This window comes from Oryctolagus cuniculus, chromosome 7, assembly GCF_051225735.1.
Source record: "Oryctolagus cuniculus isolate XC-2025 breed Fujian yellow rabbit chromosome 7, ASM5122573v1, whole genome shotgun sequence".
Classification (NCBI taxonomy): domain Eukaryota; kingdom Metazoa; phylum Chordata; class Mammalia; order Lagomorpha; family Leporidae; genus Oryctolagus; species Oryctolagus cuniculus.
In genome coordinates this window covers 138,366,858-138,386,329 of record NC_142873.1, presented here as the reverse complement: position 1 = coordinate 138,386,329, position 19,472 = coordinate 138,366,858, and the positions used below count along the sequence as shown (strand labels likewise).

Genomic DNA, 19,472 nt, shown 5'->3' with positions numbered 1-19,472 from the left:
GCCCAGCCCCTGGGTCCCGAGGAGTTCCCATCAGCTGTCCCTGCAGGTGCCGCCCGACCCCCCGGGGCCTCCCTGTCTGCATCTGTAAATGGGACCAGGCCTGACCAGTTCTGCCGAGGTTGTAGCTTAAGAGCTTAGAAAGTCATTTGTAAATTAACTTATTATTAGTAACAGATCAATAACCAGTCATTGTTAAGTTGTCCTGTTCTGTCTTCGCCGGGAAGGTCTTTCCCCTCTGATCCTCTGGGATGAAATGAAAATGTGAAAGGTGTTTGGAGATTGGGCCAGGGGGTGAGCGCCTTTCCCCAGCCACCTGCTCTTGCGCGGGGTTGGTGGGGATGGGCTGACCACACCGGGCAGCTGTCTGGGCTTTGTTACTTGCCCCCCACCTCTTATTTTTTTAATGATTGAAAAGGCGCTTTCGTGACCCATGAAAATCTGAATTAAACTCCTATGCCAGTGTTCCTAAATAAAGTTGGGTTGTGGCAGCCACACTCGTTTGTGTGTGGGCTGAGTAGCTGCAACAGTGGCCAGCAAAGCCTCATGTACTTCCTGTCTGGCCCTGATTAGTGGGCCACCCCGGGCAAGGACCCCGGACTCCCCTGCTGCTGTGCCTCTCTTAGCTGGCCCGAGACTGCGGTCCCATGTGCTTCCAGGTGGTGCTACTGCATCATCACCTGCGCTCTGCCACTCATCCAGACTTAGCAAACACTGAATTCTCTACAGTGGGTTACAAAGGGTTTATGTAATCATGCACAAATGCACAACTATTAAACTCCTCCACAAGGGAAAAAGGAAAAGTTATTAAAACACTTATTTAATCACTGGAAGCACAAATCCACATTAGGAAATTATATTTTAGGGTACTTATACAAAATTTAACGCAAAATTAGAGCCTTTGATGATAAGCAAATATACACGTTGCTATTCTTTGTCCTTCAGTAACTTTTCTATCCTTGGAATTAAAGACGTGACTGCAAGTCTCAGGGCAGGGCCAGAAACCAACAGATTTCTTTGTTTGGACTCAGTCAAAGCTGAAAAGGTAGCATCAGATAAATATACAGTCGAAAAAGGTAACAAAAACTTCATTGCCTTTTCATGGAGTTCTGGGTAACTTGCCTTTGCATTTATCCAAAACTGAGTGAGAGGCGTTGATTTAAATATTGACTGTAACCCTGAATCTGAAGATAGCCGTGTGAGTTTTTCTTCCTCCCCGTGGGTGAGATGATTGTTTTGGTGTTTCAGGAAAGGGTTCACGACCCACGAGTTTCCTGAACGAAAGTCTTCCGCTGCTGGGTAACAAGCTTCGAGCATCTGAGAAAGTCCTAGCAGGTGCTCAAAAATGATGCCTGGGATGCTTCCCGTGTTTGACTCTGATGAGTGCAGGAACTCGGAGAACGAAGGGAACATGTCGTAATCATTCTCCTGTGCGCGCCTCAACCACGTTTTTAACTTTTTCTTAAACACCTCGATTTTATTATACAAACTGAAGACAGTGGTCAGAGTCCCCTGGAGACTTAAATTCAATTCACTGATAAATGAAAAGACATCTGCTAAGTAGGCCAGTTTTGCAACCCATTCCTCATCACGAAAATGCCTGGCTAAATCTGAATGCTTTTGATTTAAAAATATTTCAACTTCATGCCGTAATTCAAATAACCTTGTTAAGCTTCTCCCTCTCGACACCCAGCGCACTTCAGCAGGAAGCGGTAAGTGCATGTGCTGAGACCCCGCCTCTTCACACAGAATTGTCAGCATGCGTGAATTCAACGCATTGCTCTTGACAAAACTCAACATCTGTGCCGCCTGCAAAAGAGTTTTGTGTAAGCCTGGGGACAACTCTTCTGCAGCTAGACGTTCACGGTGAAGAAAACAAGGCGTAAACGCCACTCTGTCCGAGGCGGCTTCTCGAATTTTTGCCCTTAAAGCAGCACACCTGCCAGTCACGCTCGCAGCCCCGTCCACAGAGAGACCAACGCAGTGTTTCCAGTTCAGAGCTTTGCTGCCGATGTAGGCATTTATGAGTTCAAACATCTCAAAACCAGTCATCTGAGAAGGCATCTCAAGGCAAAACAGTAACTCTTCTTTTATATCTTTACAATCATGATCAATGAAACGGATGTAACACAGAAGCAGGGGGGCGTCTGAGATCTCCGCCGACTCGTCTACCTGGAGGGCGAACCACGGCGAGCCCCGGACCTTGGCGATCAGCTGGTCTTCAACGTCGGCAGACAGCTCGTCCATCCGGTGCCCGATGGCACTGTTAGTCAGAGGAACGCTCTTCGTTTGGTCTCCAGCCGTTGAACCCAACACTTCCGAACACATTTCCACTAAATACGGTTTAATTAATTCCTCAGCAATGGACAACGGCTTCTTGCTGGCAGCAATTTGGAAAGCAATTAAGTAAGAAGCTTTCACCAGTGACTTTTCAACTAGTAAACATTTTTTAAAAGAACTGTTTTGACATTCCATTTCAAGAGATTTTTGTTCAAAAAAATCCACTGGTTTGTTTTCTAATTCTGAATGTTTTGTCTTCAAATGATGAGAAAGATTCGCGGGCTTCATGCTTTCACTGGGTAAGATCTCTCCGCAAATGACACACTGAGGCCGTGGTGAACCTTCTTTGGATCCAGGACAGATAATAAAACCCACTTTTAAATATTCTGCATCGTACTTCTGGAAAAAACCTATTCTTTTCTTCTTCGCAGGTGGAGAATCAAGTTCTGCTTCATTTTTCTCATTAGGCACAGGTAAATCTAAATGGAACATTTGAATCATGTTATTTTCAAAAACAAATGAACAATGTTCTTCATGGTTTTTCTTACACATTTAAAATTTACATTTTGTTAACAATTTATTTTCATCAGGATGCAGAGACTAGTTTCAACACAAACTAGAGTACTTCTAGAATGCCACTAAAAACAATTTCTCTTTTACCCAAAGCTTGGTAACTGACTTAAAAAAAAGTAGGTTGTGATATATGTGTAAGTAATCCTAAGTATCCATAAGATGATCGGGATTAGGGCGGAAATCCACGGAACACTATCAAATTAAAAATAAATTATTTTTTTAAAAAAAGAATAAATTATTTTACTTGCAAACAATTCAGAACAAAAATCTAATCTTGGAAAAAAGTCAGCATTTTGGGAATCTAGCTAAGGAGCATACTAGTGCTCACTGTGCTGTAGCTCCAACCTCTCTGAAAGGTGGAATTTTTCTAAATTAAACTGGGGAAAATATAAGCAGTAATTATTAATTTTAACACCATGCACCAGGGATGGTGTGAAGAAATAGATCTTCCCGAACACCACTGACTGGAGCATAATTGACAGAACTTTTCACAAGGCAATTTAGCAACAGGTACAAAAAGCCTTAAAAATCTATGATGGCTTTTGAATTTGTAATTCTACTGCTTAGGATTTATCCTGAAGACATAATCAGACAAGTAGACAAAGATCCATTAACAGAGCCGAGCACAACACTGCTTACAATATTCAGAACCCTGGGGCAGGCATGTGGCCGGGCAGCTGAGACATGCACATCCCATACCAGAGCGCCTGGTTTCAGTCCCGGTTCTGCTCCGATTCTAGCTTTCTGCTGTAATGTAGATGCTGGGGAGCAGCAGGTGAAGGCTCAAGCAGTTGGGTCCCTGCCCCTCAATGTGGGCGACCCAGACTGAATTCCTGGCTCCCAGCTTCTGCTTGGTCCAGACCCAGCTGTTGCAAGCAAGCAAGCATTTGAGTGAGCCAGCAGATGGTAGCTCCCTGTCTCTCAAATAAACAAATAAAAATTAAAATATATATACAGGGTGTTGGTTATGCTACATATATTGGAATCTTTGTCCAGTAAGAACCACAAGGCATATTTAAATGTATACTGATGTGGAATGATGTTTTCAATGCAATGTCAAATGACAAAGTCGTTTACAACAGTATATAAAAACAATACAATATTTAATCTGCAAGTTCAAAGAAGTCTGAGTTCACATACCCACACAGATTCCATTCCCCTCCACATGTGAATGTGTAACATAAATTCGTGTACACAAAAGTATGTCTTAATGGGATTATAAGAGGGTAATTTCCTAAGGAAGGAAGACAGGTTTCGCCTTCATTCCCATAAAAAGAAAAGTCCCTATATAAAAAGCTTGACTATGTGTTGATAGACTAAGTGGTTAAAGACAGTAGACTCTATGAAATAAATTATTAAAAACAAAAATAAAAAATGATTTAGGCAGAGCTGGCTATTCAAGTAACTGAAAATATAAGGGGAGGATTTAAAAGTAGTCAACATGGATGGGGAATGCTTCACGTTTTCAACAATGAGCTCAAATGATTTTCCTGATCAACAGCACCTCAAGCACATGAGGTGTACTTTTATTAACCTGCAATTGAATTCAGTGTTTAAAAAATACATTCCCAAGGTTAAGTCAGCAATACTTCTAACTATAATCTGTATCATAGTTAGAATAGCTCGTCTACACACGTGAGAACTGCAAGTGCACAGGTCTAAGAAATGCTCACCTACTCCACACATGCTTTGTGTGCATACGGATTCAACTTGGTAGTTATTAGAACTAGTAACAATAATTATAAAAGGATAAATTATGTATTTGAAGCCATGTGGTTGAAGAATATTCAAGAATTGTCAACTTATCCTTTCTTAAAAAAAAAAGAAAAGAAAAAGTGAACCAGAAAACAGACTTTCCACATGGGACAGCACAGGGACACATACCTGCCTGACATTCCTTGTGCTGTGTGTGTGGCTTGCAGGAGGTGGCCTTGGTCTGTGTGACAGGCTTGCACAGTAAGGCTTTGTTCTTTAAGACCATGAGAGGCTGGGAAGACATGAGCTTTAGGGTATCTGCTAGTGTACTTTCCTGGTGAAAAACAAATTCAGACATCAAACATATTTTTAGTATTTTATCACTGACCATAATTGCTATTAATTGAAAAGTAATATGTATCAAGAGAAATATAATTCCTTTGAAAGAGTGGGTGCAATAAAAAAGCCATTTTGGAAAACAGACACTAATTGCTAATTCTCCTAATCAGCATCAGTTCCATTTATTGATTTAAAAAAAATTCTGCAGGTCTGGTGCTGTGGTGCAGTGTGGTAAGCTGCCACCTGAGACACCAGCCTCCCTTATTCAAGTATAGATTTTAATCTTAGCTGCTCCACTTCCAATCTAGCTCCCCACTAATGCACCTGGGAGGGCACCTGATGATGGTTTGAGTGCTTAGGTCCCTACCACCCACATGGGAGACATGGATGGAGTTCCTGACTCTTGGTTTCAGCCTGGCCAAGCCCTGACTATGGTGGCCATTCAGGGAATAAACCAGTGGATGGAAGATCAATATCTCTTTTTAACTCTACCTTTCAAATAAATAATGTTTGGTTGTTTATTTTTATAGAAGGTAATTTCTTAAAAATACGATGGGAGGTGGTGGCCTGTGTCAGAGCAGAGCGGGCTAAGAAACCACCAGCATCCTATGTCTGAGTGCTAAGTCCTCGATACTCTGCTTCCAATGTAGCTTCCTGATGATGTGCCTGGGAAGGCAGCCGATGGCCCAAGTGCTTAGACCCCTGCCACCCACGTGAGGGACTCGATGAAGTTCTCTCTCATTTTTTTTTAGATTTATTTATTTGAAAGTCGGAGTTACACAGAGAAAAGCAGAGGCAGAGAGAGAGAGAGAGAGAGAGAGAGAGAGGCCTTTCATCCACTAGTTCACTCCCCGAATGGCCACAACGGCTGGAGCCATGCCGAGCTGAAGCTGGGAGCTAGGAGCTTCTTCAAGGTCTCCCATGTGGGTTCAGAAGCCCAAGGACTTGGACCATCTTACTGCTTTCGCAGATCACAGTAGAGAGCTGGATCAGAAGTGGAGCAGCCAGGACTTGAATCAGCACCCATATGGGATGCCAGCACTGCAGGTGGTAGCTTTACCAGCTATACCACAATGCCAGCCCCCAACATTTTTTAATTTTTAAAATTTATTTATTTATCTGAAAGGCATATTTATGGGGGAGAGGAGTAGAGAAAGAGAAAGAAAACTTTCATCTAACAGTTCACTCTCCAAATGGCTGCAACAGCCAAGGCTGAGCCAGGCCTAAGCCAGGAGCTAGAACTCCATCTAGATCTCCCAGATGGGTGGCAGGGACCCAAGCACTGGTCTGTCTTCCACTAATTTCTTAGGTGCAACAGCAGAGAGCTGGATTGGAAGTGGAGCAGCCAGGACTTGAACTGGTGCTCATACAGGATGCCAGCACTGCAATTGGCAGTTTAACCCACTATGCCACAACACTGGTTCCAGGAAAAAAAAATTCTTTAAAGTATATTTTTTTAAAAAAAAATGTGAAATATACACGAGTCTTCAAAAAAATCATGAAAAAATGCAAATTATTAAAAAACTATGTATAGGCCGGTGCCGCGGCTCACTAGGCTAATCCTCCGCCTTGCAGCGCCAGCACCCCGGGTTTTGGTCCCGGTTGGGGTGCTGGATTGTCCCGGTTGCCCCTCTTCCAGTCCAGCTCTCTGCTGTGGCCCGGGAGTGCAGTGAAGGATGGCCCAAGTCCATGCCAGCCGTATTGGCCACTTGGGGGGTGAACCAATGGAAAAAGGAAGACCTTTCTCTCTGTCTCTCTCTCTAACTCTGCCTGTCAAAAAAAAAAAAAAAAAAAAAACTACGTATGGATTTCAAAATTTTTTGCACCAAAACAAACTTGTCTTTTTAATTCCATTTTCCACAAAGTTTGAAGTACCTTGTATGTATAAGTAAAGGCTGTATGCATGTGTTTAAAGCACAAATGGTAGTATCCTATATAGTTTTATATTGTTTGGCTACATCAAAATGTGTAACATTTATACAGGGCCGGCACCGTGGCATAGCAGGTAAAGCTGCTGCCTGCAGTGCCGGCATCCCACATAGGCACCGGTTCGAGTCCCGGCTGCTCCAATTCCAATCCAGTTCTCTGTTATGGCCCAGGAAAGCAGAAGAAGATAGCCCAAGTCTTTGGGCCCCTGCATGTGCGTGGGAGATCTGGAAGAAACTCCTGGCTCCAGGGACTGAAGACCTCTCTCTCTCTCTCTGCCTTTGCTTCTCTGTGTAACTCTGACTTTCAAATAAATAAATCTTTAAAAAAAATGTATAAACAAAGGTCTTTATGAAACAAAGCTAAAGGATAAACAACAGAGAGACAGAATGTGTTTAAAGCATGTTTATTCAATCAGTAAATATTTACTGAACGGTTACTCCAAGACAGGCACTGTTCTAAGCCGTGAGGAGGCAGCAGAAAATAAGACAGAGTCCTGTACATTCTACAGGGAGACACAGAAGTGAAACAAACCTATAACGTATAATTCTAGGTGGTGGGAAGAGTGACGAAGAAACATGAAGGGAATGGAGGGCGACGACGTGAAGGAAACATCCAAGCAGGGATCCTCTGCACGAGTCAAAATACCAAGCAGAGGCTGGCGCAGCGGCTCACTAGACTAATCCTCCGCCTTGCGGCGCCGGCACACCGGGTTCTAGTCCCGGTCAGGGCGCCGGATTCTGTCCCGGTTGCCCCTCTTCCAGGCCAGCTCTCTGCTGTGGCCCGGGAGTGCAGTGGAGGATGGCCCAAGTGCTTGGGCCCTGCACCCCATGGGAGACCAGGAGAAGTACCTGGCTCCTGCCTTCGGATCAGCACGGTGTGCCAGCCGCAGCGGTCATTGGAGGGTGAACCAACGGCAAAAGGAAGACCTTTCTCTCTGTCTCTCTCTCTCACTGTCCACTCTGCCTGTCAAAAAAAAAAAAAAAACAAAAACAAAGACCAAGCAGAGCAGAGGTCTGGGCTCAGAAGAGCCCAGGCAAGGAACTGCAGATGCAGAAGCCGGAAGTGCGAGAATGGCTGCCCTGCTTTAGGAGCATCAACGAAACAGGGCTGGAACAGAGTAAGCAGAGGAAACTAGAAACTCGGAGAGGCTGACAGAAGCCAAACTAAGGATTCAGGGGTTCTTAGTGACCATCAACAAAAATTCAGAATTGCATTTTAAATGTGATAGGACACCATTGGCGGTTCTATATATTTATTAATTTGAGAGGCAGAGAGACAGGGCAAGCTTCCACCTGCTGGTTCACTCCCCAAGTGCCCTTAGCTGACAAGGATTGGGTTGAGGCCCAAGCCAGGAGTCGGGAGCTCAATCCAGCTCTCCATGTGGGTAGCACACCTGATCCATCACCCATGCCTCCCAGGGCCTGCATCAGCAGGAGCCTGCAGTCATGACCACAGGGAGGCATCAAACCCAGGCATTCCAATATGAGACTGAGGCACCTGAACTGCTAGGCCAATACCTGCTCCTGGAGGTTATACCTAAATTTACTTTTAAAGTTATTAATAGATGCATTCAGTAAAAAATTCAAATGGTATGAAAGTGTCTATGTACATGACTACCATCTATCCAGACTCAACTCTGAAGCCAGGAGCCAGGTGCTTCCTCCTGGTCTCCCGTGCAGGTGCAGGGGCCCAAGTACTTGGGCCATCCTCCACTGCCCTCCTGGGCCACAGCAGAGAGCTGGACTGGAAGAGGGGCAGCCAGGACTAGAACCAGTGCCCATATGGGATGCCAGTGCCGGAGGCGGAGGATTAACCAAGTGAGCCACAGTGCCGGCCCCCAGACTCAACTCTGAATACAATCACTGTTCCCAGTTTCTTATGTATCCTTCTATAGATGGATTATGTAATAACGTAAGTTGCTTCTAACTACAAATAATAACATTAACAGGACTTGGCACCTTGCTCTTGTCACTTGGCCAATCAACTTGGAGGTATATTTACATAACTTCGTGAAAAGCTGCCTAGTAACAGCTTCCTGGTGTTCCATTCTTGAATGCATGTACTCAAGTAACGTTATAAATCTTTTGCTATTATAAACAATGCAACAGTGACTGTCCTTACATAAAAATTAATTCCATATATATACATATCTAATTCCATATATATATATATGTATATACACACACACACACACACACACATAAATACAGCAGAAGTGGGAAATATCCAGCCCGTGGGCCGTATAAAGGTCCCTAAATCATCTGGTCTGGCCCTGCCCAGGCAACTGTAGGAGGGATGCCAATTTAATAAACCTATGCTAGACTAATTTCTAAGTTGATAATTTTGTAGGGCCCACAAAGGCTGTTATAAATATCCAAATGGCCCTTCCCAGAAAAGAGGCTCCCCATCCCTGATCTAGAGAATACAGGCTAAGTGCTGCCAGTCGATCAATGGCACTGCCAGAGAGCTTCCCACAGATATATCAAACTACACGACCATGAGCAACATATGGGAGCTGTTTTCCAACATCCTAGTCACAGAGTAGTACATTCTGCTACTTTTCAGTGAAAAATTACCCTATTGTAGTGCTGTTAGGCATTTTTCCTGTTATTATTATTAATGTTTCATCTTCTGTGAGTCATCTATTCAGATCCTTTGCCTTGCTTTCCTTTAAAAAACACTAAATCCATGCATATTTTTAAATGGGTCATGTGACATAAAATTCAAAGATTCAAATGGTAAACAATAAAAAGAAATCCTTTCCCTCCTAAAATTCTCCCGCAGTCATTCCATTCTCCTCTGAGGCAACCATCATTACCTATTTAGTGGTTGCCTCCCAGGGATGCTCTGGACATTTGTGCTAGTGTGTGCGTGCATGTCTTCTGTGCTCAAAGCCCAGCAGCAGTAGGCTCCACAGGCTTACGTCTTCCTTTTTCCACTTAGGATCTATGAGATTGCCTTATGTATAAACAGAGCTGCCCAATTCACTATAGTGAAGACATGGAATCAACCTAAATGCCAATCGACAGAAGACTGGATAAAGAAATTATGGGATATGTACTCTAGAGAATACTACACAGCAATAACAAAAATGAAATCCAGTTATTTGCAACAAAATGAAGGAATCTGGAAAACATCATGCTGAGTAAAATAAGCCAGTCCCAAAGGGACAAATATCATATGTTCTCCCTGACCTGTGACAACTAACTGATCACATAAAAGGAAACCTATTGAAGTGAAATAGATACTATTAGAAACAATGACTTGAGGCCGGCGCCGTGGCTCAATAGGCTAATCCTCCACCTTGCGGCGCCGGCACACCGGGTTCTAGTCCCAGTCGGGGCGCCGGATTCTGTCCCGGTTGCCCCTCTTCCAGGCCAGCTCTCTGCTATGGCCAGGGAGTGCAGTGGAGGATGGCCCAGGTGCTTGGGCCCTGCACCCCATGGGAGACCAGGAAAAAGCACCTGGATCCTGGCTCCTGCCATCGGATCAGCGCGGTGCGCCGGCTGCAGCGGCGGCCATTGGAGGGTGAACCAACGGCAAAAGGAAGACCTTTCTCTCTCTGTCTCTCTCACTGTCCACTCTGCCTGTCAAAAATAAAAAAAATAAAAAAAATAAAAAAAAAAAAGAAACAATGACTTGATCAGCCTTTGTCCTGTCAAGGAACAGCTTACTATTTTATTCTTTTTAGTATTTTCTTTTTCTACTTAATACCATTTGTTGAACTCTTTAACACACTTAGGAGTTTAAATCCAACTGAAAATTGATCCATGTTAAAAAGAGTGGGGGCCGGCGCCGCGGCTCAATAGGCTAATCCTCCGCCTGCGGCACCGGCACACCGGGTTCTAGTCCCGGTCCAGGCGCCGGATTCTGTCCCAGTTGCCCCTCTGCCAGGCCAGCTCTCTGCTGTGGCCCAGGAGTGCAGTAGAGGATGGCCCAAGTGCTTGGGCCCTGCACCCACATGGGAGACCAGGAGGAAGTACCTGGCTCCTGGCTTCGGATTAGCGGTGTGCCGGCCACAGTGGCCATTGGAGGGTGAACCAACAGTAAAGGAAGACCTTTCTCTCTGTCTCTCTCTCTTTCTCACTGTCCACTCTGCCCATCAAAAAAATAAAAATAAATAAATAAATAAAAAATAAAAATAAGAGTGGGAATAAGAGAGGGAGGAGATGTACAGTTTGGCACATGCTCACTTAGACTTACCCCTAACGGTAAAGCTAGAAACGTGCCATGGGACTCCAAATCCCATTAAGTTGGCAGGTACCAAGGCCATCTTACTAGTTAAAATGATCAGTTTAAGTTCATTATTGATCATAAAGATAGAATTAAGTGTCAAAGGGATCACATAAATAAGACCAGTGTCTGCTAATAATAACTGATAGAATTAAAAAGGAGAGAACAATTCAACAAGGGAAGCAGGACACACAGCAGACTCATAGAATGGCAAATGCCCTAAACAGCACTCTGGCCTCAGAATCATCCCTTAAGGCATTCAGATCTAGCTAAAAAGCCCATGAGGGTTTCTCAAAAAAATTACCTGAATGAAAGATCTCTGTGAGTGAGATCTCAGTGGAAAGAACAGGCCATCAAAGAAGGAGGTACCTTTCTCTGAAGGGAGGAGAGAATTTCCACTTTGATTATGGCCTTGTCTAAATAAGGTTGGAGTTTGTGAACTCAAGAGGTTTCCATAGCCTTGGCAGCTCATGACGAAAACCTTGGGTGATTACTGACGTCATAAATAAGAGTGTCAATTTTTTTTATTATTTTTTTTCTTTTTTGTGACAGGCAGAGTTAGATAGTGAGGAGAGACAGACAGAAAGGTCTTCCTTTTGCCGTTGGTTCACCCCCCAAGTGGCCGCTACAGCCGGCTTGTTGAGGCCAGCACACTGCACTGATCCGAAGCCAGAAGCCAGGTGCTTCCTCCTGGTCTCCCATGTGGGTGCGGGGCCCAAGCACCTGGGCCATCCTCCACTGTACTCCCAGGCCACAGCAGAGAGCTGGCCTGGAAAAGGGGCAACCGGGACAGAATCCGGCACCCTGACCGGGACTAGAACCCGGGTGCTGATGCCGCAGGCAGAGGATTAGCCTAGTGAGCTGTGGCGCCAGCCAATTGTGTCAATTGTTAAATCAACAACAGGAGTCACTGTGCACTTATTCCCCATGTACGATCTTTATCCTTAATGTATTGTGAGAATCAATGGTAAAAATAGTCTTCAAATAGTACAAATACTTTGTGTGTCTGTGTGGGTGCAAACTGTTGAAATCTTTACTTAGTACATACTAAGTCGATCTTCTGTATATAAAGATAATTAAAAATGAATCTTGGCCAGCGCGGTGGCTTACTAGGCTAATCCTCCGCCTTGCGGCGCCGGCACACCGGGTTCTAGTCCCGGTCAGGGCGCCGGATTCTGTCCCAGTTGCCCCTCTTACAGGCCAGCTCTCTGCTGTGGCCAGGGAGTACAGTGGAGGATGGCCCAAGTGCTTGGGCCCTGCACCCCATGGGAGACCAGGAGAAGCACCTGGCTCCTGCCATCGGATCAGCACGGTGCACCGGCCACAGTGCGCCGGCCATTGGAGGGTGAACCAACGGCAAAGGAAGACCTTTCTCTCTCTCTCTCTCTCTCACTGTCCACTCTGCCTGTCCAAAAAAAAACAAAGAATCTTAATGAAGAATGGGATAGGAGAGGGAATAGGAGATGGGGTGATTTGCGGGTGGGAGGGTGGTTATGGGGGGAAAACTTTTATAATCCAAAAGTTGTACTTTCAAAATTTATATTCATTAAAAAAAGTTTTCTAAAAAAAAAAAAAAAAACAAAAAACATGCTGCCACATCCTTTTTAACAACTGCATGGTATTCTACTGTATGGATATAGCATAAATTAACTGCAGCAGGCCACGTAAGCAGGTATGGAACCAGAAAAGAGCGCGTGTCAGGCTCTGCTCATATAGGGCTCTTTTTCCTAATTCATGTAAAAACTCAGAGTGAACTCCCTGTGGTTTGACTACTGATGAAACAATTAGGTCTGTTTGTAAGCTTCTGCTACTACAAACAATGCTGCAATTAATTTCCTTGCACATATTTCATTTTATAAATGTGCAAAATATATCTGAAAAGGAAATACCTAAACACAGAATTCCTAGGTAAATAGTGTCTACATTTAAAAAGTTTAACAGGTCCTAAATTGCCCTCTGTGCTATTTCACTCATCTACACTCCTACTGCTAATATGGAAGAGGCCGTAAAGTGCTGTCCATCATCTCTATCTTTGCCAATCTGACCAAACTATTGCTGTACCCAACATTTCTTTAATTCTGAGGTTACACATCTTTGCACTAGTTTAAGAACTACTTTTCAGTCTAGGCCTGTAGACTGTTGGTTCATACTTACACTCATTTTCCTACGGAGTAGTGAGTCTACTGATTCACAGAAGCTCTTTATGTTTTTTTTTTTTTTTTTTTTGACAGGCAGAGTGGACAGTGAGAGAGAGACAGAGAGAGAAAGGTCTTCCTTTTGCCGTTGGTTCACCCTCCAATGGCCGCCGCTGCAGCCGGCGCACCGCGCTGATCCGATGGCAGGAGCCAGGATCCAGGTGCTTTTCCTGGTCTCCCATGGGGTGCAGGGCCCAAGCACCTGGGCCATCCTCCACTGCACTCCCTGGCCATAGCAGAGAGCTGGCCTGGAAGAGGGGCAACCGGGACAGAATCCGGCGCCCCGACCGGGACTAGAACCCGGTGTGCCGGCGCTGCAAGGTGGAGGATTAGCCTATTGAGCCACGGCGCCGGCCTTATGTATTTTTTTAAAATACTAGTTTTTTTTTTCAACAAGAAAACTATTTTGTTCACTTTGTCATTTGCCTTTGAAATCAGTTGAACTTCTCTACTGACTCCTTCATAGCTTTAGGGTTTTGTGACATATTTAGAAATACTTCCCCTCACTTCCATATTATTAAATATTTTTCCTGGTACTTCTGGTAAAACCTCTGCCTGCAATGCCAGCATCCCATATGGGCACCGGTTCAAGTCCCGGCTGCTCCACTTCCGATCCAGCTCTCTGCTGTGGCCTGGGAAAGCAGTAGAAGATGGCCCAAGGCCTGGGGCCCCTGCAGCCTTGTGGGAGACCTGGAAGAAGCTCCTGGCTCCTGGCTTCGGAGTGGTGCAGCTCCGGCCATTGCAGCCAACTGGAGAGATGGAAGGCCTCTCTCTCTCTGCCTCTCCTTCTCTCCTTGTGTAACTCTGATCTTCAAATAAATAAACAAATCTTTAAAAAGAAGAAGAAGAAGAAGAAGAAGAAGAAGAAGAAGAAGAAGACGACGACATGAGGCAGCCAACTGAAACGTAGGCAACCTATGAAGTGTCAACATGGCTAGGTGTTTGGAAAAACAGTACTAAATATTTCCACGAGTGTCTGTGTAGAAAGGTAACAAGCCGGTCTGAAAGCACACACAGCAGACTCTCACGAGTGCTTGCTTCTGGAGATGTGAGAAGGGGATGCGTGGTCATGATTATGTTTTTTTTAACAGAGAAAGAAAATGTGCAGAGGGCAGGGGTGGACATTGTGAGCAAACGACCCAAAGCTAACAAAGTTCATTCTGGGTGATGCAAGTACAGAGCAGGGGTCAGCAAACAGTGCTCCACAGGCCAAGCCCAGCCCACCTCCTGGATCTGTGAGAGGACTTTTACTGGAGCACACCCACGCTCCCTATCGTGCTGTCTGGAACTTAAGTGGCAGTCTCCAGTCACAACAGAGGCCGTGCAGCCTCAGAGTAACATAAGTAAATACTATCTAGGCCTTAATGAAACAGTTTGATGATTTTTGCAGTAATTTTCTTCTGTGTACCTTTCTCTATTTTCACCTTTATACTTTTTTTTTTAAGATTTATTTATTTATTTGAAGGTCAGAGTTACACAGAGAGAGAGGTCTTCCATCAAATGGTTCACTCCCAAATTGGCCGCAACGGCCGGAGCTGTGCCAATCTGCGAAGCCAGAAGCCAGGACCTTCTTCCAGGTCTCCCACAAAGCTGCAGGGGCCCCAGGCCTTGGGCCATCTTCTACTGCTCTCCCAGGCTATAGCAGAAAGCTGGATTGGAAGTGGAGCAGCCGGGTTTCAAACAGCACCCATATGGGATGCCGGCGCTTCAGGCCAGGGCGTTAACCCGCTGTGCCACAGCGCTGGCCTCACTTTTACATTTAAAACCATTTGGACCTACCCTGTGGCACAACGGGTTAAGCTGCCTGTGATGCTGGCATCGCACATAAGCTATGGTTTGAGTCCCAGCTGCTCCGCTTCCAATCCAGCTTTCTGCTGTGGCAGAAGGTAGCAGACAAAGGCTTAAATGCTTGGGCTCCTGTCCCTATTTGGCTGACCTGGATGGAGCTCCAAGCTCCTGATTTTGGCCTAGCTCAGCCATGGCCAACGCAGCCACTTGCAGAGTGAACCAGCAGATGGTAAATCTCCCTCTCTATCGCCGTCTCTCCCTCTTTCTGTATTCCACCTTTCAAATAAAATAAAAACAGATCTTTAAAAAAAAAACACAACCATTTAAGTAACTTGACAGAGATTGATAATAAAGTCCTCAGAGAAACAAAGCAAAGATTCTAAAACTGTCAGTTTTTTCATATCTTAAGAGTACTACATTATTTATTATAATACTTTTTATAGACTAAACTGAAAATATTAATCAGAGCTATTCTGTAACACAGTTTAAATGACTAGTGAATTATAGAAATACTCCACATGGGGAAACCATATATAGGGCAGTCACATTAAATATGAGTTATGTGTCCCTGAAAAACCTGAATAATTCAACACTAGCCTAATTCAAGACTAATTGTCCCACACATGTGAAGCAGAGGAGGGATTCATTCTCACAATTCACAAATATACGGCCAATATAGAATGTTTTTCTAATTATATAACACAATATCTTAATTATATAATTAAGTAGTTATCATAATTGGTCATTATATGGTAATTAATTAATGATATTTTATAATTTAAGGTACAATGCCTAACATACGCATAAATAAAAGGTAATTTAATGACATTTCATTAACTATTGTGGTATACTGTCTGAAAAGAATTAAGTAGAAACCACCTTCCAACAGCACAAATAACGGGAGAGTTACGGGCACTGCCAGGACAAGATCTCTTTCCATATAATGATGAAAGCTGGTCTGATTCCTTCAAATCTGCTAAAGAATGAATCTAATGTGGATTGAAATTTTTTTCTTTGATTTTTTTTTCTTTTACTATATACTCTAAACACAAACACATTTCCCATCTTTGCCTTGCCACCATATTTGGATCATCTTTTTCAAAACCAGTCGCTGCCGCTGAAATGCAGCCCAAAGCCTGTACCTGCAGCCTGCTGAAGACCCAGGACAACTGCTGGGGCGCCCTTCCTGCTGCCTTCTTCCTAATGCCAGCACGTGTCCTTTCTTAACCCATGGAACTCACATCTCCTCCATCGATTCTGTGTGACTACTCGACCTTCTGTGCCACTTTCACACATTTCTTTTTTTTTTTTTTTTTTTTATTTATTTATTTATTTTTTTGGACAGGCAGAGTGGACAGTGAGAGAGAGAGAGACAGAGAGAAAGGTCTTCCTTTTGCCGTTGGTTCACCCTCCAATGGCCGCCGCGGCCGGCACGCTGTGACCGGTGCACCGCACTGATCCAATGGCAGGAGCCAGGTACTTTTCCTGGTCTCCCATGAGGTGCAGGGCCCAAGCACTTGGGTCATCCTCCACCGCACTCCCTGGCCACAGCAGAGAGCTGGCCTGGAAGAGGGGCAACTGGGACAGAATCTGGCGCCCCGACCGGGACTAGAACCCGGTGTGCCAGCGCCACTAGGTGGAGGATTAGCCTAGTGAGCCGCAGCGCCGGCCTCACACATTTCTTATTAGCGAGTTCTTTAAGGTAAAGCTCAAAGTTTCTGACACCTTCATAGCTTGCTTGCTCACCTTCACATTCTTAAACCTTCAATGGGCTTGAAAACCAGGGAGCCAGCACTGACTTATAGCAGATCTTCCGTCTATCTCTTCCTCTCAGACTGTCAAAAAAGCTTCATGCCTTGGCACATGTGATAGCTGGCACTTAGGGGCCTGTATGGCAGTACTGATTTCACAGCTATGCTGCCAGGACTTTTCCCATTTATTCCATTATCTTCGCCTGGTTATAAGATAATATTGTGAACTATGGCAGGGGGGGATACCAACTCTCATGTTGCTTTTGATTTTTTGAGTGTTAGGGGTAGATTCTCCTGAATTAACAGCATGAGATTTCATAGCAGGGGTTGGTCATCTTCAGAGACTTTCTATCATATCTAGTTTCTGTTTCAAAATTACCAAATTTGGGAACCACAACTGAAGAATCATTTGAATGACACTGTTACACAGTATTTAAAAAAAAAAAAAGTGTTTAATTTTATCTAGAGCAAATGTTAAGACAGCAGCACAACCATCACCAAAACAAGAACCAAAGAGCTGATGCAGAGCCATATGATACTGAAAAAGGGTGATGGGAAGTGGTTTTCCTGCTACAGTGACACTGACACAAGGCAACAATGACATAGTTTATAATCCCTTCAGACTGACAGATCGGAAATTACACACTTCTTGAAAAATCCAGTTCCAGGAAGTTTCATTATATTCAAATTTGGGACATCAAGTGACAGTTCAAATATTCTTCCACTTCGCAGTATTTTAAGCTTCATATAATTCATAGTTTGATACATAATTGTATCAAACAAACTACATTAATTTTCAAAAGACTTTCCAGTCTAAAATACTTAAATGTGATAACAGAATTAGCAGAGTTATTAACAAAATGATAGAACACAAATATAAAATAAATCAGGTATGAATGCTATACCTAAAGTAAAAATAAACCCACATGGCAACATCAGAAAAAACATTAACAAAAAAACTTACATCTTCTATGGCCTTTGCTGCCTCTTTAGTAGCTGCATCTGTTAGGAATGAAAACATACACCATGACCCCCAGAATACACAGACATGAACATCGAAACCAAGGCGCTGCCTTCCTCTCAGCAATGTGGGCTACAGACGAGGCCAGAATTTCTCAAACAACAGTCCAAGGAAACTCCCCCATCGACACCACCTGGGGTGCAGCTCGCAGGCCCCAACCCCATCCTACTTGATTGGAATCTCTGGTGGTAAAAGAAGCAGGGCCATTACAACCAGGTGGGTTCTTCACAAAGTAAACTACACACACACTTCCTTTCCCACCACCCTCCCTTGCTTGCTACCCACATGCCTCAGAGCCGAGAGAGGCATGCTTCTCCATCCAATGCAATGCTAGCTGCTGCCAAGAACAGCTCAGCTGGCAACGCTCACCTTACATCGAGCCAAACGCCCCTATATCAAGTCATACCTTGTAAAACTTTGCTCGTGTCCACGGCAGGCTGGGCAGGTATTTTTGCCAATGACACTACTTTGGTTATAACTGGGGTTGTGGTAGTCCTTGCAGGAGGGAGCTCCATCAAAGCAGTTTGTGCCTTAGAAACATTTACTGGTTAAAAGAAATAAGAAGGTAAGACCCGGGATAACGAAAGGGTCACACAGAAAAATCCCTGTCCAACACTAGGTTTTCTAGGAACAACGAAAATATTGGTCGGACTCTGTACTAACGCTGAACTGGGAAGTCTGATCGGATTAGCATTCATTAGGGCTTAACAGGAACTACAAACCTCAAATGATATTTAACAGGTAAAAATGCAGGTACTAACCTCAGAATTAACTGGGTTGCTGTATGCTATATACATGAACAGATTCCTGCACCTAAGCTTGCTTTAAATAAAAAATTTAACGTAACAATGATAAAAGTAAGTTGACAAGGAAGCTGCCTGCCTGCACAACACTAGTTTTCTTAACCCATATTAAATATTCTTTTTTTTTTTTTTTTTTTTGACAGGCAGAGTTAGACAGTGAGAGAGAGAGACAGAGAGAAAAGTCTTCCTTTTTCCATTGGTTCACTCCCCCAAATGGCCGCCACGGCTGGCGCGCTGTGCTGATCCGAAGCCAGGAGCCAGGTGCTTCCTCCTGATCTCCCATGTGGGTGCAGGGCCCAAGCACTTGGGCCATCCTCCACTGCCTTCCCAGGCCACATCAGAGAGCTGGACTGGAGGAGAAGCAACAGGACTAGAACCCGGGGTGCCGGCGCCAGAGGCAGAGGATCAGCCTAGTGAGCTGCGGCGCCGGCCATATTAAATATTCTACCACCAACCAGACTGGACCTACAGAACAGATGGCTAACACAACATATAAGCACAAGGCATATGTGACTGAGGTGACGATTAACAAGCTAGGAAAGGTAGGCAAGGAGCAGAACGCATGAAGCCAAAGAACGTGAATCCTGCCAGTGCAGCGTGGCTGTAATCTAACGCTCAGAAGGTGCTACTTAGGGGAGCTACTTTAAGACCATGCCACATACCTATCTCTTTGGCGATTCTGACCACGACAGATGTCCTACTTGCAAGACTGTTTTATTCTTAGTAAGGAGAAACTTTTGCTACCCATGAAGAACTGGTCTATTTTTTCTGAGATAATTAATGCTTTGCTCTTTTTTCCCCTGAGTACAGGCAAACTCTGGATCAAATCTGACACCAGTCACAACAATGGCATTAACACACTTTATGT

The 19,472-nt window shown here is 44.3% G+C and overlaps 1 protein-coding gene across 10 annotated transcripts in view; it reads right to left on the bottom strand.

Annotated features, from left to right (window-relative positions):
• Positions 1 to 801: 801 nt before the first annotated feature.
• ZMYM6 (zinc finger MYM-type containing 6) overlaps positions 802 to 19,472 on the bottom strand; it is a 46,403-nt gene continuing 27,732 nt past the window's right edge. For 8 of the 10 annotated variants that reach the window (XM_008273706.5, XM_051832156.3, XM_070078778.2 and 5 more), the window contains 4 exons: positions 18,208 to 18,345; positions 17,745 to 17,782; positions 4,735 to 4,879; positions 802 to 2,756 (listed from right to left, as the gene is read on the bottom strand). In XM_008273706.5, coding sequence (XP_008271928.2) covers positions 925 to 2,756; positions 4,735 to 4,879; positions 17,745 to 17,782; positions 18,208 to 18,345 — 2,153 coding nt within the window. In that variant the 3' untranslated portion in view covers positions 802 to 924. The remainder of the gene's footprint in view (positions 2,757 to 4,734; positions 4,880 to 17,744; positions 17,783 to 18,207; positions 18,346 to 19,472) is intronic. The other 2 variants (XM_089301042.1, XM_089301043.1) reach the window with 1 other exon arrangement.